Source organism: Bos javanicus, chromosome 16 (genome assembly GCF_032452875.1).
Source record: "Bos javanicus breed banteng chromosome 16, ARS-OSU_banteng_1.0, whole genome shotgun sequence".
Lineage (NCBI taxonomy): Eukaryota > Metazoa > Chordata > Mammalia > Artiodactyla > Bovidae > Bos > Bos javanicus.
Genome location: NC_083883.1, coordinates 5527905 through 5555724, shown reverse-complemented (window position 1 = coordinate 5555724; position 27820 = coordinate 5527905). Strand labels below are relative to the sequence as shown.

The 27820-nt window shown below is 48.0% G+C and overlaps 1 protein-coding gene across 7 annotated transcripts; it reads right to left on the bottom strand.

Annotated features, from left to right (window-relative positions):
• Positions 1-293: 293 nt before the first annotated feature.
• Positions 294-27380, bottom strand: PFKFB2 (6-phosphofructo-2-kinase/fructose-2,6-biphosphatase 2). 7 transcript variants are annotated; one of them, XM_061382076.1, is made up of 16 exons: positions 27292-27380; positions 25985-26092; positions 19720-19845; positions 19107-19203; positions 18614-18680; positions 18409-18483; positions 17817-17873; positions 16804-16928; positions 13907-14114; positions 13206-13352; positions 12384-12488; positions 11266-11395; positions 10468-10530; positions 10152-10216; positions 9302-9493; positions 294-2310 (listed from the first exon to the last, which is right to left on the bottom strand). In XM_061382076.1, the coding sequence occupies exons 2-16, from the start codon at positions 26070-26072 to the stop codon at positions 2248-2250; spliced, it is 1608 nt and encodes a 535-aa protein (XP_061238060.1). In that variant the 5' UTR covers positions 26073-26092; positions 27292-27380; the 3' UTR covers positions 294-2247. The 7 variants fall into 7 exon arrangements, with proteins under 7 accessions (XP_061238060.1, XP_061238062.1, XP_061238059.1 ...); XM_061382078.1 differs by having other exon boundaries at positions 9314-9493; XM_061382075.1 differs by having other exon boundaries at positions 27182-27298.
• Positions 27381-27820: the final 440 nt, after the last annotated feature.

The following is a 27820-nucleotide window of genomic DNA, read 5'->3' as shown; positions in this document are numbered from 1 at the left end:
AGCTCTAGAATGTTGATAATGCATGGTAGTAATGATCTATCATTTTGAAATGCTAATTGAACTTGATAAAATGAGTTGCCAGTTAAAACCAATTGGAAATATATACACAGTCTAATAATTTGAGAATAGTTTTAAAGAAGCTAGCTTCGAATACATTTTGCATGATGTTACTATTTTGAGTATGTATTATGTGCCATATACTATCCTGCTTTGTGTGTGATTTTAAAACTTAGCTGTATTTTTTAATAAAAAATAACTTTTATTGTATTTATTATAAAAGCAATACATATTACTCAAAAATTTTAGCATGATTTTATTTATCCAGGAGATAAACTTTTCTCCAGAGAAATGCATCTCTTGGTTTATACTTATAATAAAAATCAATGAAAAAAAAGTATTCAAAAGAAACCCACTGTGCCTTAACATATTTATTATCCTTTTCCAGAAGACAGACACTACATTCTGAAATTTTAATTAAAGGTAATACTATGGACATTAAACTTAAATACTCAAACTACCTAAATTTCTACCAAAAAAACCCCCACAAATAACTGTACATACAAGCAGACATTAATATAGGGATTTAAAATACCTTATGTGGATGAATAAATAACTAAACAACATTATCAGATCATCAAAAGACAATATATTTCGATGCAGAAAGAAACCTGCATCACAGAACAAAATCATTACAGTACAACATGCTATGAGCAGACAGATAAAAATTACCTGCTACAGAGCAGTCAGGAGACCTTTCTGAAGGCAGCCTTGTGCATTAAAATAAGGTCCTAGTTGCTGGTTGCTGAACTGCCAGCAGCCCAGAGCATCACACCTTAGATAACAGAGCCCTGTATCATCCACAATATTAAAGAACCATTTGGGAAAAGCTGCATTGCATTACTTTTTTTGCTACTCACCCTCTTGCCCAGCAAGTGGGCCATCTGAATGAAAAGGGGGAAAAAGTTTTAAAAGCTAGAAACCTACTATTCTTACCAAAAAAAAAAAATTTTTTTTTGTTTGTTTGTATGATATAGTATCCTTGGGAGCTTTCATATCCTCTTTCAGGAGCAGTGGCATATTAAAATCTCATCTACAGAGACATATTTGTACATCTGACAATCACTGATCTAGGCAATAATTACTTGGTTTATCTTCAAGGGAAACCACATGATTAATGCACTGAGATGGGGGAGCGGGCAACCAAGGTTCTACATGAGAGACCAGTAGACTACAGTGGTGACAACTAGCCAGGAGGAAGGGATTAGAAGACCAGATGCTCTTCAAGTCACAGCCACAGCTTTCTTAGATACAGTATCACGGCAGCAGACCTCACAAAAGGGCAGGTCTCCCAGCCCCTGTCTTGACACCAAAAGAACTCCCTGGGAGAGCTGATTCCCAAGAAACTTCATTTACTTCTTCAGGTGATCCAAATGGCACCCTACTTTTCTCTCCGTCCCTCATTCCCAACCACCAGAGATGACTTCAGCCCTCTTACACTCTGAGAGGCACACAGAGTCAGTATCTGTGTGAGATATCTCTCAGCAGAGAGCACAGCTGCTCGGAACAGAACTCAGAAGAAGGGCACCCATTTCGGGGAGTCTTGCAGTCAGATCCTGCCCTCAAGGGGCCTGGAACAACTTCTCTAAATGAAAAGGTGGCTACTGATGCTGCTCTTCCATCGCAGCAAAAGAGACATTCCGGGGACTAAATTTCTCAGACACCCTCCATCCACCTGGTGAATTTGCCTCTTGCTTCTGATGTGACGGAATAAGCGACCTATTACACTCTAGCCTGTGCACCTGGAGCGGATGCAGAGCCCAGCTCTTATAGCACAGAAAAGGTTTGCGGGACAGTTCTGCCCTCTCACGCGGCAACAACTAAATCTGAAGCGCTGCATCTCTACATTAGGCAAAGAATATCCAGCCCTGAGGACAGTCACTGGTCAGATGTTAAACTGCTGAAACAGAACAGGATTGGCCATTGTGGGCCAAACCCAGCAGAGAGGTGATCAAAACGTATCAGCTCAGGCTGTGAAACGTTTGCAGGCACAGGTAAGCCGAGCTTTTCACGGTTTTCATTAGGCATGAGGGGAAGAAATGGAGGGCAGCTTTTCCAGGCTCACTCGGGTGGCCCCGAATGTCCGAGCCCCATGGGACTTCCTGCTCCAGCCCCAGTGGAGCTGACACGCCCAGGTCTTCAGCAGACCCCAGTCTCCGGGGGAGCGTTCTGGCCTCAGCCTCCACGCCATCAGGAGGGCGACGTGGGGGGCGCCGGAGACGGGAGCCTGTGTGCAGCCCGCGAGGTCTCTGCCTAGGAGCCGGAGAGGAAGAGAGACACCGCTGTTACACCACCGCCCAGGCACTAACGTAGGAAGTCGAGCAGAACCCCTCCCTTGCCCTGCCAGTGCCTCCCAGCACTCACACACACCCCCACACCCACACACACGCTGGACACGCTGACGCGCCTGCACACCTCTCTCTCCTCTTGGGAATCAGACTCGCAACGGACTCGTCCAGGGCTGCTTTCCCTGAGGAAGCTGACCCTTGGGACCACATCAGACCAGCACTCCTTCCAGACCCAGGGCAGGAGGTGAAGGCGGTCAGGGCCCCGTGGTTAAAGTACACAGAGCTACATCGGCCAAAAGCCCAGGCCTAAGAAGCGATTCTGCGACAGGAAGCAGCAGCTTGGCTTCTGAGGGTCCCTACTGCTGTAGGTCTCCCAGTCCATCCTGAAATCGGTCAGCAGAGCAGAAACCAAGTTTCTCCCATAAACTGAGATCCAATATTCGACCTTGTGAGAAATTCCTCCTCCTACAACAGTGTTTCCCAAGTGTTACATGTGCATCTGAATTGCCTGGCCATCCAGGAAGATTCTGATTCAACAGGCCTGGGGTGGGATCCAAGAGCCTACATGTCTAACAAGCTCTTTCCTTGTTAACATAACAAGGAATAAAGCATGAGAACAGTGGCACACATCCATCTGTTTTTCCTATCCCAGAAGTGGTTAAATGTCATTTTATTCCGCTGGCTGTAATCTGTTTTAAAGAACTTTTAATCTCTTTTAAACAGGGAGCTCATATCTTAGAAGGAACAGTCCACTAAATTCTAAGTGATCTCCAAAGTTTGTTTTTTCCCCAACAATGAGTTCCATGTTGCTAGTGTGACTCACAGCACAGAGTCCTTTTATGATTTGAAAACAATCAAAGGTAATTTTCCCTTAATTCTTGTAGAGGTGCCAAAACACAAAGTTCTGGTGCCTTCTATAACATCCTTCTTATATTCCCCAGAAGGTGGTGCAAGAGAGCTATGCCTCCACCACTCCAGTCCACCACTCCAGTCACTCTGTGGACTGGCTTTTGCTTGGCTGAGGCTCAATCATCAAGCAGTTTGAGGCAGTTTTGGGGGTGGGGGAGTGGGTGGAGAACACAACCCAAACTACAAAACAAAAAACCCAGAAGGCTTCTGAGATATTCAAGTTACTCAACAATTTTATTTACCCATTCTACACACACACACACACAAAAAAAAAACACATTTCAAATACATTTATACACCTTATAAGGATCTGAGTGCCATATTTTGACATCGATGTCACCAGATTAAATTAGAATGCTGCTAAGGATTTACATTCCTTCTTTCAACAGAGCTGTGCCTGGGAAACCTGGAGGGCAGCTCTACTGGGTGCGGTTCCCAATTCAGTCCATTCCCGGCCCATAACCCAGTGAGCATCATAACCCGGGGGGGCTCAGCCCATTCCCAGCCCCTCCGAGGGCGCAGCTGGTGACCTATCCTTTGATTTTGCCACAGGAAAACTACCACCATATCAGAATGAATTGATCTTGTTACTTCTTGTTACACAAGAAAAAAATATATATACACAAACAATTCAGGTACAAAGATCAATGAGTCATGGATCCCCAGTGAAAGGCTTACTGAAAAAAATACTTTTGCCAAAATTTCCTTTAAATTGTTATTAATTAGACTATGATTTAGAGCCAAGTGGATAGCAGACTAAAAACAGAAGCATTATCCAATGGAATGCTACAGCCCATGGCAAGGAGGCTGAGGACACAGAAAGTTCAGAAAGAGATCCTGCTCAGAAATGGGGGAATGGATAGGATGACTTCAAGCAAAGGCAGTGATATCAGGCTCTGGGCTTCCATCTCCTTAGCTGAGTTTACAAAATACCTTACAAATGATGTTCAACATTCACTTTCTACAAAATGACTAGAGTTTGGCTGCTACTCTAAAAGAAAATGCCTACTGAAAATCATAGTGTACAGAACTTCCCCCTGAAGAAACTTCCTTTCTTTGTAGGACATATGCAATAGACAGAGAATTATAGTAACATTCATACAGTGTGAACCTGTACAATTAAAAAACAGTTAGACTCAGTTTACAGATCTTAGCAGAGCCTGTCGGTTAGTCAGCATAGGGACCCTACCACAGTCTGTCAGGCAGTCAGCATATAAATACTTCTAGATACAGTGTTCTGAACATGAGTCTAAATTAAACCCCTGGACATACTTCTGATATTTGTGTCACCTCGATCGCAAGTCAGAGCTCAACCCTGCCAATGCTGTAATCTGATTCAATTGTAAATCAAATTAAAATTAAAATACTTAATTCCAAGAAAATTAAAATATCTAATTCAAATTAAAATATTTTAAAATGTATACTGAAAACCTGTGTAAAGTTATGAAATTACTGGAAAACAAACATGACATGGCCTCTGGGCTTAGCAAAGACAATGGAATGAATGTGCACAAGACTACACAACCCAGAGTTCCCTCAGTTATTAGACACGTGTTCCCCTGTCCCTGGGCTACACCAAGCATCAGTGAGTTTCTCTGCTATGCAGAACTCCTGCTCAGAGAGACACCGTAAGGTGGATTTATTTCCAAACAGCTATATCCTGTTTCTTCAAACTGCCAGTGCCTTTGAAGAGCAAATGCGGGTTGTAAAGAGGAACACCCAGAACCTCACAGGAAACACTCAACCGTTTAGATAGGATACAAATATCTTGTTCTCCTAACCCTAACTTCTTGAGGGTTGGCGGAAAGTGAAGTCACTCACTCGTGTCCGACTCTTTGCAACCCCATGGACTACAGCCCACCAGGCTCCTCCGTTTTGGGGATTTCCCAGGCAAGAGTGCCGGAGTGGGTTGCCATTGCCTTCTCCAGGGTGGGGTGGGGAGGGGGGGCTCTTCCCAACCAGGCAGGGAAGACAAAAAAACACACAATACCAAACACCAGAGACACAGAGCAGACACCTAGCACAGTGCACCTTTTAAAGGGTCTTCTTATTGTACTTTGTGACTGAATGCGAAACAACCTCCTTACTAAAGCAAAGACAATACAAATAATAAATAAGCGCTAAATTCCATTTAAGGATTAAGATACAGGGGAAAAAAAGCTAGCTCTCTAATCCGCTTTAGATTCTTCTTCAAATCTGTCACAGAACTCCTCATTCAGTTTTAAAGCAGAAAAAAGATAATTGAATAGACAGTGATTTTTCCTTTCTCCATTTTCTAACAATAGATTGAATGTTAAAGACTTCACCTATTTCTCCCATAACAAAACTGAAGTGAAAGTCACTCAGTCGTGTCCGACTCTTTGCGACCCCATGGACTGACTACACGGTCCACGGAATTCTCCAGGCCAGAATACTGGAATGGGGAGCCTTTCCCTTCTCCAGGGGATCTTCCCAACCCAGGGACTGAACCCAGGTCTCCCACATTGCAGGCAGATTCTTTATCATCTGAGCCACCAGGGAAGCCCAGCCTAACTGAAAGCCTCAACAAAAGGTGCTCTGGAGTTTGTCCTTTCTTATTAGGATTTGTGATAGAGACATAATCATAGTAAAGTGTATATATTACCAATACATGGGCACGTGGGCTTCCCTGGTGGCTCAGGCAGTAAAGAATCCACTGGCAATGTGGGCGATCTGGGTTCGATCCCTGGGATGGAACGATCCCCTGGAGGAAGGCATGGCAACCCACTCCAGTGTTCTTGCCTGGAGAATCCCCATGGACAGAGGAGCCTGGCAAGCTACAGTCCATGGGGTCGCAAAGAGTTGGACATGACTGAGCGAGTAAGCACAGCACAGCACAGCACACACTCAGGTAAGAAGGAGAGGGAAGGACAGGAAAGAAAAGTTAGGGAACAGAATTTCCCTTAATATGTGGAGTAAAAGCTCTATTCCATTCTACGCTCTCCTGACTTCCTCCTGCTGAAGCTTCTCTGGAGGGATCTTGCTCTAAAAACCAAAGGATGCTGACATCCTTGCCATTGTCAAGTTCTAATTTCTGGTGTCCATTATGAGATTGAGCCCACCTCTGGCTTCTCTTCTTGGGGAAGCAAACTGGCACATGGCGGGGAGTGGCGAAATATCAGCAGGCCAAGGGCCCCAGTGAACGCCCCAGTGCCCTGCGTCTAACGCAGGGGTTTATAACAGGGAAATAATGATGTGGTTTGTTAGAGAATTCTCTTCTCACTAAGAGTACACAGTCCAAAGCCAGCTGGGGATCAAAATGCTCTTTCTCATGCTGTAGCTCTGAATCACTCTCACCTCACAGCATCAGAAAAGACCAAATGCCCATTTGGGCTAAAGATGCCACCAGCCAAGCAAAGCTAGACAAGGCAGCCTTGCAAAAGTGCCACACGCATCTCCCAGACCACATCATCCTGAGGGACAGTCCCACCTCCCGACCCTTTGTCTCATAAGCAGAGGACAAGAGAAAAGGCAGAAGGAACTCTCTACTCCACTGCGACACCCACATTCATAGACTCAGTGTGTTGCTCTTCCACAACTGTTCGTTTATTATAAGTTACATGCCCGTTCTCTAAAATAACCTTCAGGGAAAGGACTTTTTCTCCTGTTTCTGTGTCTCCTTCCTCTACCACCAGCCACCCAGCCCCCAAACTCCACAAACATGGACACCAAGTACACATTATATAATGCCTCAACAGGAAGAGCAGGTTACCTTATGTCCGGAAGGCAATTTCGAGCAGAATCTAGGCAAGTGGCCTTTGAAAACTGGCTGTGATGTCCGACCAACTTAGGATGTAGGAATAAAGGACTCGAGGTCACAAGCCAGCTGCCTGTGATGATAACCCTTATCATCCCACAAGTTTCACCTCAGTACTTCTCTCTAGTGTGCTTAAAACTCTCAGCTGCTATCACAGGTCATCTATATGATGTAGGGATCTGTTCCACATTGCCCTGCGATGTAAAGGGTAAAAGCTGAACAGGCTACTGCCTGAAGTAACAGCAAAGGGATGACTTCATTTAATACTGTGGTCAGCTCACACAGCTAACTCCAGGGAACTGTTCTTTCAGAACTATGAGAAATTCAGAATTCCTCGGTTGACGCTTTGTCCAAGGAACTATTGCCCCAGTGTTTCTCCAACCGACATCATAAAATGGAGTGTGATTCAGAATCACCAGAGAAGCTATTTAAAGACCCTAGTCCTTGAGACAGAGTCAGAATTAAGCCTAGAGTGGATCCAGGCATGAGTATGTTTCACAGGTTCTATAGGGGGTTCTCATGAATACTCCTAGATAAGAAGCACGACAAAAGGTCTCCTGCTGGTCAGACGCTCAGTCACGTCCGACTACAACCCCAGGAACTGCAGCACACCATGCTTCCCTGTCCTCCCGTGTCCTGGAGTTTGCTCAAATTCACGTCCATTGAGTCGGTGATGCTATCAAAGGTCTCCTATTACCAAATAAGAACATCCCTGGCAAATAGCTAACTATCTGTCACTGGTCACCTGTAAGAGACAGATTGATAACTTTGAGGTGGGGAGTCCTCTCTCTCTTTTAAAAATCTCATGAGAAACCTAGACTTGCCTTTCAGATAAATACACATACATGTATTCACATATTTTATATTCAAAATTGGTGGGGGGTATGCCATTGTAGGCCACCAAGGAGCTCAGAATCACTACTCTAAGCATCTCCAGTTTAACTCTGCAGAGAAAATAAAATGATACAGGTCAATAGTAAGAACTAGATCCCACTGGATTCCAAGACTCCTCTGGACATCAAGATGAAATAAAACAGTCCCTTTAGTGAAGGAGATTAAATTTAACACTAGGTTTTCCCAACATTTAGGGGAAATTTTGTTCATATAAAAAATTTTTTAACTTAAAAACCGATATTCAATATTGAATATTCCTTTTTAAGTTAAATAAAGGAATAGTGTTGAATATTACTAAAAAACAGCAAGCAGCTCTAGTGAATCCTTCTCTGCCTTTCCCTTGAGCAATTCAAACCTCAGCAACGACTCCTGAATCTAACTCTGTCCTTCTGAACAGTCCCATTCAGAGGTCACTGGCTTTGGCAGGTAAGTTCCTGTGGTTGGCAAAGAAGCTGGGAGCCACTGGAGAAAAGGAATACCTGCAGTCCAAGGGCCGTACAAGAGCTAGAGACCAGTCTACTCTCCTAAACCTCACCCCGCTGCAGCCTAGAGACCTACGTCTGAAAAGGACAAACCAAGGTATTTCCCACAGACCGAGAGCCAGCTTCCCTCAGGGCACTGGAGTCTTCGGGATTGTTTCTCATGAAAGGGGACAAGAATTCTCATCCTATGACTCCCTTCAGGCTTCAGAGCATCTGTGGATGTTCTGTAGCCTGGGCTGACCCCTGCAGGACCTGACTTCAAAGGAAGGCAGAAGGAAAAGAAAGGCTCCCCCAGGCCAGATCCACCAAGGCCCACTGCAGAGAAAAGCAACAGAGGCCATACTCCCCTCCCACCCACCGCCCCTCCCGTCCTCAACAGACACACAACGAGGCCACGCGTCACACCGGACAACCCAAAGGGGACGTGAGAGGAGGGAAGAGGGCAGGCAGGCATGGACGGTGAGGGGAGCACACCTCGGGGAGACGAAGGTGGAGGGGAAAGGGGCTTCCGGGGCCCCCTCCACCCTGCCCCCACTTTACCAACACAAGGACGAGACTGAGTTTATAGACACCGTGGATGGACAGGAACATGGCATGCTCAGCCTCAGCCCCAGCTGCGCCAGTCACCCCAGGAGAGGGGAGCCCTTCTCCTCCTCCTCCAAACTGCCCCAACCTGTCCAGAAACACCCAGCTCGCCAGCCTGCCCCCGGGCAGGGAGACGGCTCACACCGCAGACTAGCTAAGGTTGGTCTGGAAACACGTGACCTCACATTCTTTGCTGAGATTCACGGTGTGGGGCCGGGAGGGGGTGTGGGGGCTGGAGGTGACACGACTCCTCGGTGATTAGTGACAAGGGCAGGGGGCCAGGATGGGAGGGAGACACACGGTTACACCACCGGAATGCTGACTTGGGTCTTCGGCTGGTCGGCCCCTTCTTGCGTGTCCAGGGCACGGAGCGGGCTGAGGGGCTGGAGGGGCCGGCTCCCAACACTGTAATTTCTTGGACGCCTGATTGTATTCGAACTGGACAGAGGCGTAAAGCTGTTCCTTCTCATCCTTACAGGGGTTTGGCTCTTGGGAAAGTTGTTCTGATTGGAAATGAGGGACACCACACAAATGAAAGCCAAGCCAAAAGCTCACTCATCAAGGTTAAACAACGCTTGTAACCACAACAGACTCCTCCTCTCCTGCTCCTCTGCAGACAGGCTCTCTCGTAAGACCTGGGCCATGGCCTAGTCCCCCAGCCCCAGGTTGTAAACCCCAGCTAAAGGGTTGTAGGGGAGAGAAGTTCCTTGAGCATCACACTTCGAAGCTAGAGAAAGGCTCAAAGAAAGGAAGGGGCTTATTTAAGATCACTCAGATTACCAGGGCAGACCTAGGAACTAACGTATACTTCCTGACCCCACCTTCCAGGAACCTACTTTCCAAAAGAAGCGCTTTCGGGGGAGTGGTGTGGGGGGGGGGGGGGGGGGGCGGATTTGCATTCCACTTCTGCTAAACACTTTCCGTTTTTCATTGGATTTCCAAGAGCCAATTGTCAAGGTTAAGACTCATGAAAGAGATACTAATTTTCAAAAGTAGTAATTCCAACATCTCTTCCTCTTGGAAGTAAGCAGACTATGTAGGACATGAGTTCTGGATCTGTTTTTCCTTCTGGACATAAAAGAAACCCCAGTCTCTCGATGTCAAAGGTTCAAGACTCAAGGTGGCGGGGAACCTGCGTGTCATCCATGGAAAAATACTTACAGTTGGCTTGTCACGGTGCGTGTTCACAGCCTCCACATTGAGTTTAATTGTTTCCACTTTGCACCCTGAGAAAACAGAGAGGACTTCAGGGAAAAAAAAAGCTTCAAGAAAAAGCCCTTAATTTCAGTTTGGTAATAAAAGAACATAGATATTCCCAGATACATACAGACATCCTTTCAAACATGGGAGGCACTGAGGGAACCTCTGGCATACAGGAGTGATAACATTGAACTGCTAGGCAAACTTGAGAGAAAATTTAAAAATCCTGACCTTCCCCAATCCCCACTTCCTGCCCAGTTCCCAGGCTCATCGTTACCGTAGGCCACAGGAGTAAGTTTGAAGATGGTATGGAGAGGGCACCTCAGGTATGGTAGCTCATCTGAAAGCAGAAAGTCCAGGTGGAGGAAATCTCAGTATTATGAAACAAGGTCAAGTTAGTGGAAGAGAGAACCCAAGGGGCTCATGAGTTTTCTTTACCCTGATCTGGAGTTGGACAACTCCTCCTCTAAACCCCAGACAATTATCAACACGGCCTCCAAGAAAGCCACCCAGACTACTGAGTGGCTCAGAAAGGAAATAAGCCCACTTCAGATCCTTCCTTGCAGGCAAAACAGGAGTTAAGTGCTGTGGCCAGGGGACCCACGAAGGGAAGACTGGGCTTCAGGTGGGGACACCAGAGGTCAGTGTGCAGGCTTCTCAGCAGTGCAGGAAGATCAGGAAGGGAAGGAAGGGACGTATCAAAGATACAGGAGCACTTCCTTACTGCTGCCCCAGAAACCTGTCTACCCTGAATCCCAAGGATGAAGATGCTTCCAAGACACCACCCTCCCTGGAGCTCAAGTAACATGCCAGGAATGTTCAACCACTTTTCTACTGCTGCCAGGCATGTGAGCTCAACGCTGCCCCTCCAGCTAAGCAGGACCAAGAGCCCCAGCAGCAGCCACTCTCCACTGGGGGCTTTTGCACCAGCAGAGGAGTTGGCCCCGAGGCTGCTGGGAGCCCCGCACTGCTGACTGAAGAATGCACTCCAGTCTGAGTGGAAGAAGGGGAGGTCTGGTTGCCAGGCAACTCGGTACCACCCCAAGTCCGGCCCCCTCCCCCCACCCCATGGCACCTGCACCCTTGTCCAAGAAGTAGGCCAGGAGGCAGCGCATGACAGCCTGGTGGGAGATAACGAGGACATTGCCCTGGCGCTCCAGCTCCATGATGACTGGCTCCAACCGCTGCACCAGGTCCTGGTATGACTGTGGGGAAAATGGGGCAGGCTGGTCGGAGGCCAGGCAAGAGCTGGCAGCCAAGTCAGTGGCCGTGTCCAGAGTTCAGAGGCCGCTTCTTTCTCCCCAGATGGCTTTCCTCCTGGAGGTTCAGCAGCTTCGTGTCGCCTGCTAACCACCCCCATCCCTGGTATCTCCTGAGAATCTTCAGACCCTTCAAGAGCTATATGCAGACCAAGAAAACTTCACGTCAAGAAAAGAAAATCTGAACGCAACCTGTGTTTTGTATTTTTTTTCTCCCTACACAGTAGGCAGAGTGTAAGGCAACAGAGGCTCCTAGGGATCTCCTAGACCCTGTAGGTTTATTTTGTTTCCCTTTGCCTCACAAATCCCTAGACTATAAAGCCACTTAGACCAGCAAGCCATCGTAAACACTGCAGATGACAGGAAAATCCTCATATCCCATATATTTATTTGGTGCCTATACCTGCTTGGGTAGGGATGGAATTAAAAAAAGAACAAGTTATGGGGATTTCGCTGGTGGTTCAGTGGTTAAGAATTAGCCTTCCAATGTAGGGGATGCAGGTTTGATCGCTGGTCATTGAAGTGAAATAAGATCACACATGCCACGGGAAGCTTAAGCTCATGGCCACAACTAGAGAGAAGCCTGTGCACTCAACGCTTGCCGCAATGTGAGATCCCATGTGCAGCAACTGAGACCAAACGCAGTCAAATAAATAATAAAGAAGTATTAAAAAAAAAAGTTAAAAAAGACTCTGCTGATTCTAAAATATACTAAACAACAGAGGCTATCTTGTCATCCCTTACCTGGGGATCTTAACAAATTGACTGCCCGAGCTGAATTAAACACAGCAGAACCCAAAGGTAGGAAGAAAAACCAAGAGATACCTTAAGTACCCCTGGAAGGTCCCCAAACTCACATTCAGTCCTTCCCACAAATTAAAGCTAAACCCCAAGCAAAGGATGGGACAGTCACCCCACAGGAAGGGAATCTCACCTCCCCTCCAGGATATCGGTACAGATATTTCTCTTCATCTCGAAGCGCAAACTCATCCGGATACTGCTCCTGAATCTCTGCGTAAGTCATCTCCTCGCACACGCCCTGCAGGAACCACAAAACTCGGGGAGGCGAACGGACACACACAGCCCCCCACATGAAGAGGTGACCCTGAGGAATATCAGCGCCAGGCACAGGGCTGGCTCCCTTCGCACACTGTAACTGACCGATTCAGAACGAGGGCTCAAGCTCAAACTGCCACTATCTTCTGTGGCTAGGGAGCTAAGAGGTCAATAAAAGTCAGCAGGAAAAAGGAGGGGAAACAGGGAAGGAGGCCCCGGGGAATTCTTATAGGAGGCATAAAAGTATACAGAGGAAGGAAAGAAAAGGAAGTATCTACTTCTGACCTCAAGGACAGAGAAACACAAAAACAAATTTAGAAAGGACGTTCCTAGAAGAGCTGACCAAGTGACCTAAGCAGAAATTAGACAAGACGTGAGTTGTCAGGTATTTCCTTTTCCTCGGAGGAAAATATATGAAGGAACCAACTGGAGCTTCACTCTCCCCAGGTGCCAGGGGCCATGTCAAAACCTGGTTCGGGTGTTGGCACAGGCACATCAGGCAGGCAGGAAGGAAGCCCCGACTCGGGACACAGCTGTTCTCACTTCCTCCTCGGACCGGCCACAGATTCAGCTTCCTCAACGTCTCTACTTGGCAATCCTAGTTTTCTAGATAGCACAGCCCACGTGGTGACTTCTGAGCATTCCAGCCTGAACAGGAGACCTTAACTGGCACTTTAGCCATCAGATCCTTCCTACTCACGGCATCAATCTCGTTCAGAATCTTCCACTGCTCGTAGGTCACCCCCAGAGATTCTGCGGTCTGGATAGTCCTTTTCAACTGGCTCGTCCACACTTTGAGGTCTGCTATCTCCTGTTCCTCCAGAAACTTCCTTAGAGCCTGGGCAAACTGGGCCATGAAACAAAACATGTAAAAGAAAACACAGAAGCAGACTTCCCTGGTGGTCAGTGGTAAGGACTGCATGCTTCCACTGCAGGGGGCACCGGTGTGATCCCTGGCTGAGGAACTAAGATCCTGCACGCCAGGCATGGTGAAGTCGAAAAGCAAACACACACACACACACACACACACACAGGACTGCCAATTCAGCCTAAAAGGGACAATGTGCGTGACCCCAATCAAACTCTGAAAGGTGCTACATAGTTATAATAAACCCAGGAGGAAATGAACTTCAACCAGAGCAGCCTGTACTGTGCTGGGCACACAAGTTGAGCCCAATAAATGTCTGATAGCCGAATGATCACAGTAGAAATGGTTCCAAGTTATGCACCCTCCAGTGCAGAGCTAGAATCCATGAACAAGAAAATGCCTCTTCACTGAAATCACAACTTAAGCCTAATAGGATTCAGTAAGAAGTTAAGGGGATCGAAGAGATGACCTTCTCCACCACGTCCTTCTCACCCTAAGCCGGGGAAATCCAGCCTGCTTGGCTAACTACTCACCTGTTTTCCTCGCACTGAGAGGCCTGAGTCACCCCCAATCTTCCCCAAGAGGTTGAACTCGCTCTCTCCATGCCGGCAAAGGTAGATGGTGCGAGGGTGGACGTGGATATTCATGAGGTAGTAGACGATCTTGCTCTGGATGTAGTCCTGGACTTTGTTCACGAGAAATCGCTGGCCCACGTTTATCACCTTGATGAAAGAAAGATCCCTGGGACAAAGCAGGGGAAAAAAAATCCCTTGGGTATGAAAATCTGAGCATAACAGGAGGGGAAAGGATCTGCAGAGTGACTTGAGGCTCCTAGAGGCTCTTCCGTCTCTCCCGTGATACCCCCACCCACGTGGAAGGAGCCAAGTGGAAAGAGATGGGTCACTCACTCCTCAGAACCAAGGTGCAGCAAAATGCCCTGAACGTCTCGTCGGGCAGCACCACATCCTCAGTGCCCGCCCTGTGCCAGGCACTGTGGCTAAGTGTGGTGAGCAGAAATCAGGCTTCCCCTCAGGGGCTAGACTAGATGACCCGGTGATTTTGGTAACCCTGAAGTTTGCTGAGAAGCACAGCGTCCAACTCAGGTGGTCGAGTCAGAGTACGGCACCCCCTGAGGGGAGGGGCAGGGAGGAGGGAGCAGAACCACAGACAGACGTCTCTGCGCATTCCCTGTCTATGTATCAGTCAGGCTTTTCTCAAAGGCACTCACAAAGCCTGCTCTGGGGCCATCATGGAATTCTTCTCACTATAAAAATAACAAGTGTTGGGCTCAGTGGTAAAGAACTCACCTGCCAGTACAGGAGACATGGGTTTGATCCCTGGTCTGGGAAGATCTCACAAGCTACAGAGCAATGAAACCCATGTGCCACAACCACTGAGCCCTCACACCACAACCACTGAAGCCTGCGTACCCCAGAGCCCATGCTCAGCAATGAGAGAAGCCACCACAGTGAGAAGCCCACACACCTAAACTAGAGAGTAGCCCCCACTTGCCACAACCAGAAAAGAGCCTGCACAGCAACGAAGACCCAGCACAGCTGAAAATAAGTAAAACTACTTAAGAAATAGTAACTGCTTATTCCAAAAGAAATTTTTTTAAAGAAAGATGCAAATAAAAATCACCCATAACCCTACCACCAGAGGTAACATCTATAAACACACACACCCACACACACACATATTCTTCTTGAATATTTTTCAATGTAGGACTTTGGGCTAACTAAAGAATATACTATTACCGCATATCTAGAGCAGCAGTTTTCAATTTCTGTATTAAGTAACATCTCCAAACACTGACATTGTGGGCAACACACTCGAAGGAACTGAAAGACTAAAAGCATGAAGCAGACCGCTGAAGCAATTTAACAATGGGCTATGCACTCTTACCATTTGCTTGGCTGCAGAGCTGTATTCTTATCTCAGTAGAGCTGCTCTGACTACATGCTTTTATGAAGACCACCTTTTCATGGGTCTCCCTGTGCACATATCATTCTTCAACATGGACTTGGCATTTTGCTACAACTCTTATTGCTCTCACACATCAACTTAACCTGCATTCCAGGCCACATTGCCAATAGGTACTGCCATACTAAGTAATATATAAAAGCCATATACATATATATTGTATATACGTGTGTGTGTGTATGTGTGTGTGTGTATATATATATGTGTGTGTGTGTGTATGTATATGTATATATATGTATGGCCTTCCCCGGTGGCTCAGCTGGTAAAGAATCCACCTATGATGCAGGCGACCCCGGTTTGATTTCTGGGTTGGGAAGATCCCCTGGAGAAGGGATAGGCTACCCACTCCAGTATTCTTGGATTTCCCTGGTGGCTCAGATGGTAAAGTATCTGCCTGCAATGCAGGAGACCTGTGTTCCATCCCTGGGTTGGGATGATCCCCTGGAGGAGGGCATGGAAACCCACTTCAGTATTCTCGCCTGGAGAATCCCCATGGACAGAGGAGCCTGATGGACTACAGTCCATGGGGTCACAAAGGGTCGGAAACAACTGAGCAGCTAAACAACAGCAACATGCATGTGTGTGTGTGTGGCGGGGGAGGTTGGTGCTTAGTCGCTCAGCCGTGTCCGACTCTTTGTGACCCCATGGATTGTAGCCTGCCAGGCTCCTCTGTCCGTGGGATTCTCCAGGCAAGAAAATTGAAGTGGGTTGCCATGCCCTCCTCCAGGGGATCTTCCAAACCCAGGGAATGAACCCAGGTCTCCTGCATTGGCTGGAGGATTCTTTACCACTGAGACACCAGGGAAGCCTCCTACACATGTATAATACATTATGTTTTATGCAAAATAAATTGACATATTATGTTATTTACATATGTAATATATGTGCACATATACATATATATATATACACACACACACACATACACAATAAACGTTAAAAACTGATCAAAAACTGATCACACACCTTAAAGGGGTGCCCTACAACACCCCAACTCAAAACTACTGATCTAGAGCAGTGGCTCTCAACCAGGGGTGAGTTAGCTCCCCAGGGGACATTTGGTTAAGTCTGGAAACCTTTTTGATTGCCACAGCTTGGGACAGCTATGGGTATCTAGTGGCAGAGGGCAGGGGTGCTGCGAAAGCTCCTACAGTGCCCAAAACAGCTCCCCATGGTACAGATTATCCAGTTCAAAATGTCCATCACGCTGAGGTTGAGAAATCATAGTCTAGAGCACATGACTGAAGAACTTATGATAAAAAAAACATTCCGTCGTTCAAGGGTAAGATTCAATCCATTCAGAGGCCACAGAGCCGTATCTTTTCTCCCTGGAATGATGTAAACACAGGTCTGCATGGTCAGAGGAAGACTACAGACGGGGTGAGAAAGGCTCCTTTCTCACATGCAACCCCTGCCTCGGCCCTGAGACCTCGGCCTCAAACCTTACTTGTCATGGCTGTCTGGGTCAAGGGGTTGATAGGTGACTTTGTAGCACTCAATCCTCTTTAGGAAGTCATCCATCACATTCTCCCTGTTCCTTTCAGGGTAGTCGGGGCTCGACACCTTTACCTCCTGGAATCACAGGGAGAGCAGGGCCCGGTCACAGGTCTGCTCTCAACAGCACTCCCGCAAACAGCCACTGCTGAATAAAGCACAGCAAGGCCAGAGAAGAGGCCTTTCATGGGAGCGCTGGCGACCCCATTCACTGAGCAGCGCCCGCCCCCCGTCCTGTGACCCTGGCAACCAAGAAGGGAAAGACAACTGGGGAGTCACGCGCCTGCCCTTGGCTGCAGGACAGAGGCAGTCACACAGCTGAAGCAGCTCGCAGGCCCCGATCCTTCATGGACCTTCCTGGGAAAACAGAATGGGATTCAATTTCTCCCCAGGGACACTTAGAATAAAGTACACTATCTGACAACTGGCTGACTCGGACCAGACACCTCCACGGCGAGGCCCCACACTGCTGGGAGAATACCACTGTGACACAATGCATGGACGTCCATTAGCACAGCACGGTACAGCCATCAGATGGGCACAGGTATGAGCTGTGACCACACACAGCAAGGTGCCCAGAATGCTGACCCGAACGTTAGACCACTGGTGAGCAGACGGCCTTCCTGAAAGGTGGCCCAGACAGATAATGAAGAGTCTGATCCATTCTAAGAACATACCTAGGTTTCAGCACTTAGCTAATACCCAGAATACAGAGCCAGGACTCCTACAGTTTAAGCTGAGCCTCTATATTCAACAGCTAATTCTTACTTTATTCCTCAAAGCCTGCTTCTTCTCCCAAGGAAAGTGTCGAGAAGTATAAAATGGGTTGTGGCAGATCTAAGAGCTCACCCTGCGCTGCTAAACACGTCTACCTCTTGCTTTCATTACCAAGCTGACTCTCCACCCACCCCCACCAACACACACACACGCAAGGCATAGAGACGTGTGTGCAGGGGGCTCACCTACCAGGATGTTGGCAGCAATGACATCAGGATCATCGCACACGGACTCCACAAAGAACACCTGCCCAGGGGGAGAAGGCAGCGATCGGTGAGTCAAAAATGGCCAGGCTGCCAATTAAGAGCACACGTTCACACTTGCCCCACCCCAGCCACCACATCCCCCAGAGATTTTCTTTCATGAAAGTGGCCTTCGAGGGCTCTTCATTTAAAAATAGCTCTTACCATATCCCCAGGGCCTCATACATACATGCTAAGGATCTGAGAAAGGACCTGAAAGAAAACACTCAAGTTTTGGGGGTAAGACACCAAGACGAGAGAATCGGGTGTCCGGTCCTGTCCTTACCCACCAGAGTCAAGCAGGTCCACACATGCCTCCTAACTCCCCACCTCCACCGACCCTCCTCTTCCTCCAGCTTGGAGGCAGACCCTGCTGCTGCTGCTGCTAAGTCGCTTCAGTCGTGTCCGACTCTGTGCGACCCCACAGACGGCAACCCACCAGGCTCCCTCTCCCCTGGGATTCTCCAGACAAGAACACTGGACTGGGTTACCATTTCCTTCTCCAACGCATGAAAGCAAAAAGTGGAAATGAAGTCTACCTTGAAAGAATTCTCCTCGGCAAAGTTCAAAATCAAGTCCCTCCTCTCTCGAGTGGTATTGGTAGCATCAAACACCTGGGAAGAGAGCCCACGAGGCAGAGGAATGGGGACCAAGAAACACAATCCCACCGAGGTGGACCCCAGGCGGAGCGGTGCAGCTAGGCTGCTGCAGGGGTGGAGACGGGGAAGAGGCAGTAAGGCTTACCGCAATCTGCCCGCTCTCCTCCGTGAGATACGCCTTCACGTCTTTCAGTGCCACCAGGGCACACTGTCTGCCAAGAGAGCAGAGGAAATCAGCCAGGGGACTGAGCCAAGGCCAAGTTCAGGCACAGTCAGAGACGTGAACCGCTGGGGTGCCGCAGGGGTCGAGTCCCTTCTGTTCAGCTTCCCCACGGATCAAAAATGTTCCCCAACTGGACCTTTCAACTTCCCCGTTATTCTTCTACCTTCCTGGATCTTTCATGTTCCCCTACCCCAAGTACATATCTCCCCCTCTGGAGACTTAGCCTACAGCAACACTCACAACTTTCTGAGTCCTGTTCTTCTACCCACCCAAGTCCACAGTGATCCGCCCAGTGGGTAACTTACACTTAAAATTCCCACCAAGTGTTTACTAAAAAGGAAACCAAGCCCCGTGACATCCAGTCTCACGATGGCCAAGGAAGGGCTGGCCTGGCGGTCAGGCCTAGAAGACTCACTTGCGAATCTTCATGGCCTCCTCGTTGTCATGCCGGAAGAAGTCATAGGACTTATAGGACTTGACTGCTTGCCGCCGATACACCCCAAGATTAAACACTGCAGAAGACACCCACACCCTTTAGCAGCGAAACAATACAATGTCCCAAAGCGGCCTTCTCGGTCTAATGTCAGAGTGGCCAAGGGGATTGAAAAAAGCACCATGGTATGCTGGCAACAATACAAGATTAAGAATCAGGTTAAGTTCAAGCTCTGACTTAACAGACTCTGGACAAGTCTTAAATTATCTGACTTTCAATTTTCTCAGCCACTTTGGGTATTCCACAGGGATACTGCTAAATAATGCAGATGTAAGGGCTCTGGAAATGTAAAGCCCTATACTCATTTAATTCTTAATACTCCTATCAAAGGCATTTCCCCAAAATTAAGCCAATCCAGCCAAGGACAGGAGGAACAAATGGATAGCCAGAGAATAAAGCCGGTAAACCAGGAAAAACTACAACTGCTGCCAGGAGCACCCTGTAACCTTGATGCCAGGGACAGAAAGTCTCCCAGAGGCCTGGGAGGCCCAGAACTGATCATTTCCTCTTCCAAAGAATGTACAGCTGCACCTACCTTTGGTGGGCACCCCAATCCAGTTGAGGTAGCGTGTAAGTTTCTTGGACACGTAGGTTTTGCCACGGGCTGGCAAGCCAATCATAACGATGAGGGTCGGAGAGTTTGTCATGTAAGATGCCCATGCTAAAGGGAAATGGAATGGAACAGAAATAAATAATGAGAGGCCAAGTTAAGAGTGTGCAGGCGCCTAAGCCTTCATGATCAGAACCCGGTTTGATTCTCATACACCTCAGTGAGGCCAGGGTCCAAGAGGACTGGAAAGGCAAACTGAGGTAAACCTCCTAGGAGACAAAGTACCCAGACTAAGAGGTGTCCTTCCCACTTGCCCAAGGTCTTCACAGAGGTACAAAAGGTGAAAGAGGAAAAAAAAAAAAGTGGCCAGGAATAGAAAGACAGTAGCCACAGCATCTTCCTCAGCATTGAGAATATTTAGTAACACGCAGTGACGGCGCCATGAAGGAAGGCCTTGGGCCTGGAGACTCTACCAGTGCAGCACTGAGCTGGTTCCAGTAACACATCCAACAAACTGTCTCTCCTAAGGATCCCATCCACCCCTTCAGAGCCACAGGCAAGAGTTATCTTGAGGATCAAAAAAATTCCTGCCCTCAACCTGTTTGGGCCTTTGTGCTCAGGCCACACGAGTTTAAGCCAGAACTTCTAAATGATTTAGATGGTGTCAAAGCCTACCTGGGTGGCTCAGATGGTAAAGACCTGCCCGTAGACACAGGAGACCCAGATTCGACCCCTGGGTCAGGAAGATCCTTTGGAGAAGGCAGTGGCAACCCACTCCAGTATTCCTGCCTGGAGAATCCCATGGACAGAGGATCCTGGCAGGCTATGGTCCACAGGGTCACAAGGAGACACGACTGTAGCAACTCAGCATGCACAGCACACAGCCTACATGACATGGGATCTGACTAGACCTCAGGAATATCGTGGTAAAGCTGGCACACAAGGGCATTATGGCCAGCCTTCCTCAAAGGCCCAGATAGAAGCAAGACAGTTTAGAAGCAGAACAGCCACTGGTCTGCCCTTCCTTAGAAAATGGATTTCAAGAATGCTCACTTACACAGACAGCTCTCCCTGGGCAAGCAGGGGCAAACCAGATGCTCAGAGGCCAGGTGACACACCTGAGAACATACACTGAGTCACTGGGATCCGCTTTTCTCCATAAAAAGAGCCTCTGATGAGGATCGACTTACTCACAGCTCCTCCCTACCCACCTTGCCAGGAAGGAGTGTGGAAAAGGGCCCTGCACGCTGCCAGTCACAGCCCCGGGGCCAAGACCCAAACGCAGGTCATTGGGAGGGACTCGGGCTCTGCGTCTCCCACAAGTGAGGCCCTGTGCACAGACCGCATGGGATAGAGTCACGTGCACCTTCATCTTCCAGAAGGCGTCCAGCAGGTAGCTGCTGCTTCTCTTCCCTGGGACAAGGCGACCCTGGAAGGCTAAGAAACAATTCAGCAAACTGGTGGTACCTGGATGGGAATGTCATCTTTCATTTTTAGAGAAGGGAAGGTAAAAAGGTCTCAGTGGAGAAGTGGGCAGAGGGGCGTGGGTAGAGAGCAGACCTTGGAAGGAAGAGAGTTTCCTAGGAGTGTTTGGCAAGAAGTACCCAGTACCCAAACAGGGCCCTGGCAGTAAGCGAGGGGTGGGTGCCCAGACTTGGGGTCAGAGGGGTTGGCTTTTAGCCCTTCACCCACTGGGGACGTGGAAAACTCCTGGGCCTGAGCAGGAGCCCCTCCAAGGTAGGGGATGAGCAACAGAAGTGATTTTCGTCTCTTGTCCCAACAGGGAGCACAAAGGCAAGCAAATGCCCTGCTGCAGCCTCACTGATGTTTATCCCTGACCTCTTGACCCCCAACAGGCAGATGGCTGCCTCAGGTTTCAGGAGTGAAATCCTCCCGAGTCTTCACTTTCTCCAGCTCAGCGCCGCTCCCTTTCCAATCCCCGTGGCTTGGCTCATTACCTGCACCTCCAGTGCTGCTCGGCCCACACCTTCCAGCCCATTACGCACTTCCCCTAAACGTCCTCTTACCCTCCCTGAAGCTGAAAATGAACTGATGATCCCTGGGAGATGCTCTGAAGCCAGCCAGGGAACCAGCTGCTCCATGTTTACCAAACAGGACACAGAGTGCTAAGAACAAAAGGAAGCACAGGGCATTAAGGACTCCGCTTGGCAGTCCCCAGCGCAGCTCCCCCTCTGCCGACGACACACCCACACATACCTGCTGCGACAGGGCTGCTCATTTACCGGAGGACAAAACAAAACCATACTTTCTATCTCAAAGTACCGCATCAGCAATACTAGGACACTCAGTCTTGCCTGTTAAAACACAAAACTATCACCACCTTAATCTGAATAGTAGACACTTCACGCTGATTAATTTCAGACACAATATAATTATAACACGTGCTGTGCTGTACTTAGTCACTGAGTCATGTCCGACTCTTTTCGACCCCAGGGACTGTAGCTCACCAGGCCCCTCTGTCCATGGGGACTCTCCAGGTAAGAATACTGCAGTCGGTTGCCATACCCTCCCCCAGGGGATCTTCCCAACCCAGGGATCAAACCCAGGTCTCCTGCATTGCAGGCGGATTCTTTACCAACTGAGCCACCAGGGAAGCCCACAAATACTGGAGTGGGTAGCCTATCCCTTCTCCAGGGGAACTTCCGACCCAGGAATCAAACTGGGGTCGCCTGCATTACAGGTAGATTCTTTACCAGCTGAGCTACCAGGGAAGCCCATAATATAACATATCCGTTGACAAAGTTTGGAAAGCTGTTTCAAAGCTGAAATTCTCTTCTGCCTTCTTTATGCAAGGTTGAACTCACTTTCTCAATCTTAGACTTACTTTCCTTCACAAACCCACTTAGAGGAAATGAGCATGTGAAAACTTGCCTCCTGTAGACAGAAAACCTGAGGCCCAGAAAAGGGAAGAGCTTGGCCCACAGTCCTGCAATAGAAAGTCAAGGTCAGGGCCCTGACCAGACTCCCAGTTTCATGACTGTCCAATTAGTCCCAGTCACTAGCGCTTGTCAGCACCTGACAAAGGGAACCAAGTGGCCAGCACAACTCTGATCTCTAACCTAAACCTGAAGGGTAGTCTAGAAGGCCCACAGTTCCCGGCTTTCTCATGACCAAGGTCATCTTCCACTTTTTGTTCTCAACAGCCCCAATATTTTGAAATATACTGCCCTATGTGATCCATTAGTAATACCTTCTCTGTATTCATCAGAAGTCATAAACTGCCAATTATGTCCTGCCGTTTTACTGATATAAGCCTAATATAGCCAAGTTCTGCAGCCAAACACTAAGAAAGTTAATGTTTTAGTTAACCAGTGTAGCTATAGTTTAATGCCCAATTTCTATCAAGTACCTTGGAATATTAAAAACTGCTAACAATACAGACCTTTTGAGGAATGCTGTGAGTGTTTCAAAGTGTCTATCTTTCCTCCAAGTGTTTCTACAGGAAAGCTGCTGGCACAAACATGGAAAGGTGTATACGCAAGGACACTTATTACGTTGTTGTTGGTGACGGTGAAAAACTGGAAACAACGTAAATGTCCATCAGGCAGAGGCAATATCCATACAAGGCTGATGGAAGAATGAAGTGAATTTGAACTTATCAACCCACAAAAAATGTCCAGAATATAGTTTTAAAAAGGAGCAGGGGAGAGATGGCGGCAGAACAAAAAATGTATGGTGTGAATCCATTTTCAGTAACAGGATACACCAGAATAAGATTTTAGAAAGGATCAAACTTAATAGGCACAGGCAAAATCATGAGAAATTTCTTGCTTTTCACTTTCTTTCTGTGTTGTAATTAGGGGAAGATTCATATGAATCTGTCTCATGAAGATTCATGAGAACCTGTCTGCTCCAGACCTATTCAAAATATCAAAGAATAAAAGCAACAAAGAAAGAAAACCAAGTGGATCTCCCCGGCTACCCCTAATTCCTGCTTTCACTGAGCCCTGAAACCAGCTGTCTCAGCACCTTAAGGGCACCTCAGCCAGCACCACCCCTCTTCTCCCCCATCCCAGGAGCAGCTGAAATTTCAGTAATGCTCTTTTGGAGGCTTTGGCTCTCTAAAGACATTCTATAGTCCTGCAGTTCAGGTACTTCCCAGAGGCAAAGTCAGCCAACAAACAGGTGTAATTAGCAGTAATGGGATAATGGGCGAGCTATTAATAAAGCAGCTGCTGGGATGAACACTAAGCAGACTGGGAAACCTGTTGCAAGAAACAGGCAAGTAACAGAGAAAAGGGAAATAAACACATACTCTCATAACTGTATTTCTCCTTGGACTGTGGCTCTCAAAATCTCACAGTCCAAACGTGAAAGGAGAACAAAGTGGGGTAAATGAATGACAGAGGTTCAGGAGAACCCAGATGCCTCCAATGGGGAAGACAAGGGTAGAATTTGGAAAGGGGAGACCGAGAATTAGAGTCTAGAGGATGGAAAGAGACCTGGGATTATTGCTTCCTTGACTAATCAAAAGACCTCAAGACAAAAAGGCTGCAAAAAAGTTAGAAAGGCATGTAGGAGAGTCCTTTGGAGAAAAAAAGCAGAGCCAGAAGGGCTGATGCTGGGCACTGGGCAGGGTCCATGACTTCCACAGTTATCAATTCCCCACCCCCAACTACCACCACCTGTTCTCTGCTCTTATTGGACTCAAGTGTCCTAGTAACATGAGGGCACCTCTCTTTAAGATATGCATTCCATACCCCCAAATCTGGGCTACCATATTGTCAAACAAGAGGAGAAAACACTTTTTACTGAAAATATGATTCTTTACAGGGCTCTTTTAAATACTAAGATTCCAGCACAGCATTTACCACATAACTCTATATATAATGCTTCAGGAACACACACAACATGCAAATTGTCACCAGTGAAAAATAACACAGTTTAGTCACAGGCCCAACATTCTTCTAAGAGCTCTCCTATATATACACATTCAATTCTCACATCACTCAGAGAGATACTATTAGTATCCCCATTATATCAAAAAGTAAACTGAGGCATGGGGCAGACAAGCAACTTGGTTTTTAACCAAGCACCTAGCTAGGAAGTAGTAACAAGAAGATTTGGACCCAAGCAGGCTGACTCCAGAGGCTACACCCAAATATCATGCTATAGTAGCTATCTTCCACAAGGTGCTCGCCCTTGGTACCTGGCTTCCTGCCCTGGCAGAGAAAGAAGACATTGATCACACAGGTGCACCAACCCCAGGATCACACCCAAACAAGCCGCCTCTGCTGCAGCCAAACCCCAACAAGCTTCATCAGTGATAGGTGAAAAAAGATGATCATCATTAATCATGAGACTGACAAGGGCGTGACATCAAGGTTGAGACTCTGGGGAAAGTTTGGAACATGAGATGATCCCAAGTCTCATGCTGGTCGACTATTTCCACCTGCTGATAAATATAACCACTGAAATGAGAAGGACTGCCTGGTAGGTTTCCAAGGGAACTTGGAAGCAGGGACAGAGTGAGCTTTCCTTGAGTTTCCCCAAAACATCTAGGGACCAAATGCCCAGGACCTTTTGACCTGGGCGATACAGTCTTGCAGTCTTAAGGGTGCTTAGGCACGCAGATCATGGGGACAAGAAATACCACTTCATCTCTCTGCAAACCCATCTGTTGTCTCTGTCTAAAAGATGGGCATGGAAATGCTCCTGTGAAACCCATCCCCAGAGGAAAATAGTTTGCAAACTATAAAGACTAAACTTGTAAGACAGTAAAGTGCCCCAGACATGGCAAGAAGTGAAATGTCATGGTCAATTTCCCTTAGGCCTGTAGAAATGAGCAACTGGTTCCTACCTGCAATTTCTGCTGCGAGCAGCACTCTCACAAAACTTAGCCCAAGAGATTAAGAGAAACTCTTAACAGTATCAGCCCCAAGGAATTCCTGCACCCTGCCACTCTGCCTTACTTATTGCGAGTATAATACTTACTCTAACTTTCTTCATCAATTGACTAGGCAAATACTCCCAGGATGGAGAAGATAAAGATTCAGTTAAAGAAAGCAGGAAGGAAATGCTGGGCTACACCAGGAGTCTAGCCCCAAGGACAGACATTTCAGAGTCTACTTGTTTCAGAAAGGAAATTCCCCTGGTAGACTTTGTTTTAAATTCCCGTGTCAAAGAATTATTTCTCACTCCCACTCAGCAGCAAAGTCTAGAATTACAACAATATTCCCAAAATAAAATCCTGGAAACAGAGCAGCCCCTCCTCTTTCCCAACACTCACAACATTTCTTCTCTGACATTCGGAGACTTGCTTTGGTTTCATAGCTATTGTTGTTCTGTTCTGAGGAAGAGGCAGGATTCCCCGACATGGCAACTCTTCAGGAGATGTCTGGAAGGGACAAAAGGAATGTAAAGAAGGGAAGGAAGGAAAGAACCCTTAGAACACCCAAAAGAGGACCACTGAGGTACAAGTGAAAGAACCCTGGGCCAAGTGTCAAATCCAGCCCTCCTTCTCCCAGTTAATAGTTGCATGCCCTAGGACAAGTCATGAATATCTCCAGCCCTCTGTTTACTTATCTATGAACAGTTGCATTTATAATGCCGACTTAGCAGTTTACATTCACATAAATTATCTCCTTCAATCCTTCCAATAATCCTGTAATAAAACAGATTTTGCTACCATTGCTGCTTCTCCCCATTTTAGATCCCAAAACTGAGGTTAATAAATTAAATGCTTTATCCAAGTTCCTTCCTAACCTCAGATTCCAGGTTAAGAATCTGAGGAGAGTAGTGGCATCAGGTGGGGATGGGGTGGGTTGTACCTAGATCAAGTTTATTATCATAAAGCAACTGCAGTCCAATGGTAGGATTCAGTTCTGGGGGGTAAAAAAAATAAAAAAATGAGAAGCGGGAACATCACAAACATGTCCCCTAAAAGAAAAACCGCAGCTGGACCCGGGTACAGCCCCCGGACGTCATCACTTTCCCTTGTGGTGTTACTCTCAACCCCTGGTCCGCACTTCCTCCCCATACATCTCCTGGGAAGCAGTCGATGGTGTTATCACCCTGCAACTAGATGCGGTAAATAACTTTCCCAAGGTCACTTGCAGCATAAGGGGTAAGTCCTGAGTCTTAACTGGAGTGGGAGAGCCCCGAGTTCACTCCGCAATCCCAGACAAGGGACTCGTGAGAAAGACCTCCAGCGCTTCAGGGACCCTGCAGTTCTTCCACTGACCACGCACATCCTCTGAACTCACCCATCAGCTGCGGCTCTGGGTCCCTAAACTTACGCACTCCAGGTAATGCCTGGGGTGGGGGCGGGGGGAACCCGGACTTGCCCCGAACAGCGAGGCTTCATCTTCCCGCACCTCATCAAGGTCCAGGCAGCCCCCCTCCTGTCGCCTGTCAAACCCCTTCAAAGTGCCGCACAGCCGCCGTCCACCCTAAGACCCCTCCCGCCTGAGGCCCCGGTACTTACCCGTTGAGGTTAACAGGCGGGAGCTGACTCTGGGGCCGGGGTCTGGAGCACCAGCTCCCGGCGGGTCACGTGCCCCGCAAGGCCCCGCCCACCCCGGCCTCAGCCCTCACCTGGAGAGGTTCCTCGGCCAATCGAGCGCCCGCGGGCTCCGGGGGGCGGGGCTCGCGGACGCTCGCTCGGGCAGGAGGAGGGACCTGTGAAGGTGAACTAGCGCGAGCTCGCGAGTCTCCCGGCGCCTTGGCGGTTGGCTACACCGTTGCTTGGCAACTAGCACGGCTGGGGGCGGGGTTAATAAAAAGCCGGACCTTTTTTTCCGAAGTATCGCGAGAGTCTTGAGGGGCTGTGGCTTTTTGGAGACTGGAAAAAAAAATGTTGTGAAGATTAACGCTCTCCTCCCTGAATCCCGGCGGGATCTCGTTAAATCCAAGCACTGGAGCACACACTTTAGAAGGTACTTTGCTTCAGGTCACAGAGAGTCGGACACAACTGAGCGACTAACACGTGCTACAGTAAAACACCAAAGGACTTAAGAGGATCCCATCTTAGGATGTTGGCATAGCCCCTTCGGTCAAACACTGTAAACTAAGAAAATCAACTACTCTCCTCGCCGAACCAGGGACTTCCCGGAACCCGTGCTCG

Coding starts and splice junctions, on each gene's coding strand:
- PFKFB2 (XM_061382076.1), bottom strand. CDS start 26,072: ATGTCGGGGAATCCTGCCTCTTCCTCAGAACAGAACAACAATAGCTAT. Junction 19,846..25,984: donor AATGTCAGAGAAGAAATGTT/GTGAGTGTTGGG, acceptor ATTTCCCTTTAG/CATGGGCATCTTACATGACA. Junction 11,396..12,383: donor ACCGATATCCTGGAGGGGAG/GTGAGATTCCCT, acceptor TTTTCCCCACAG/TCATACCAGGACCTGGTGCA.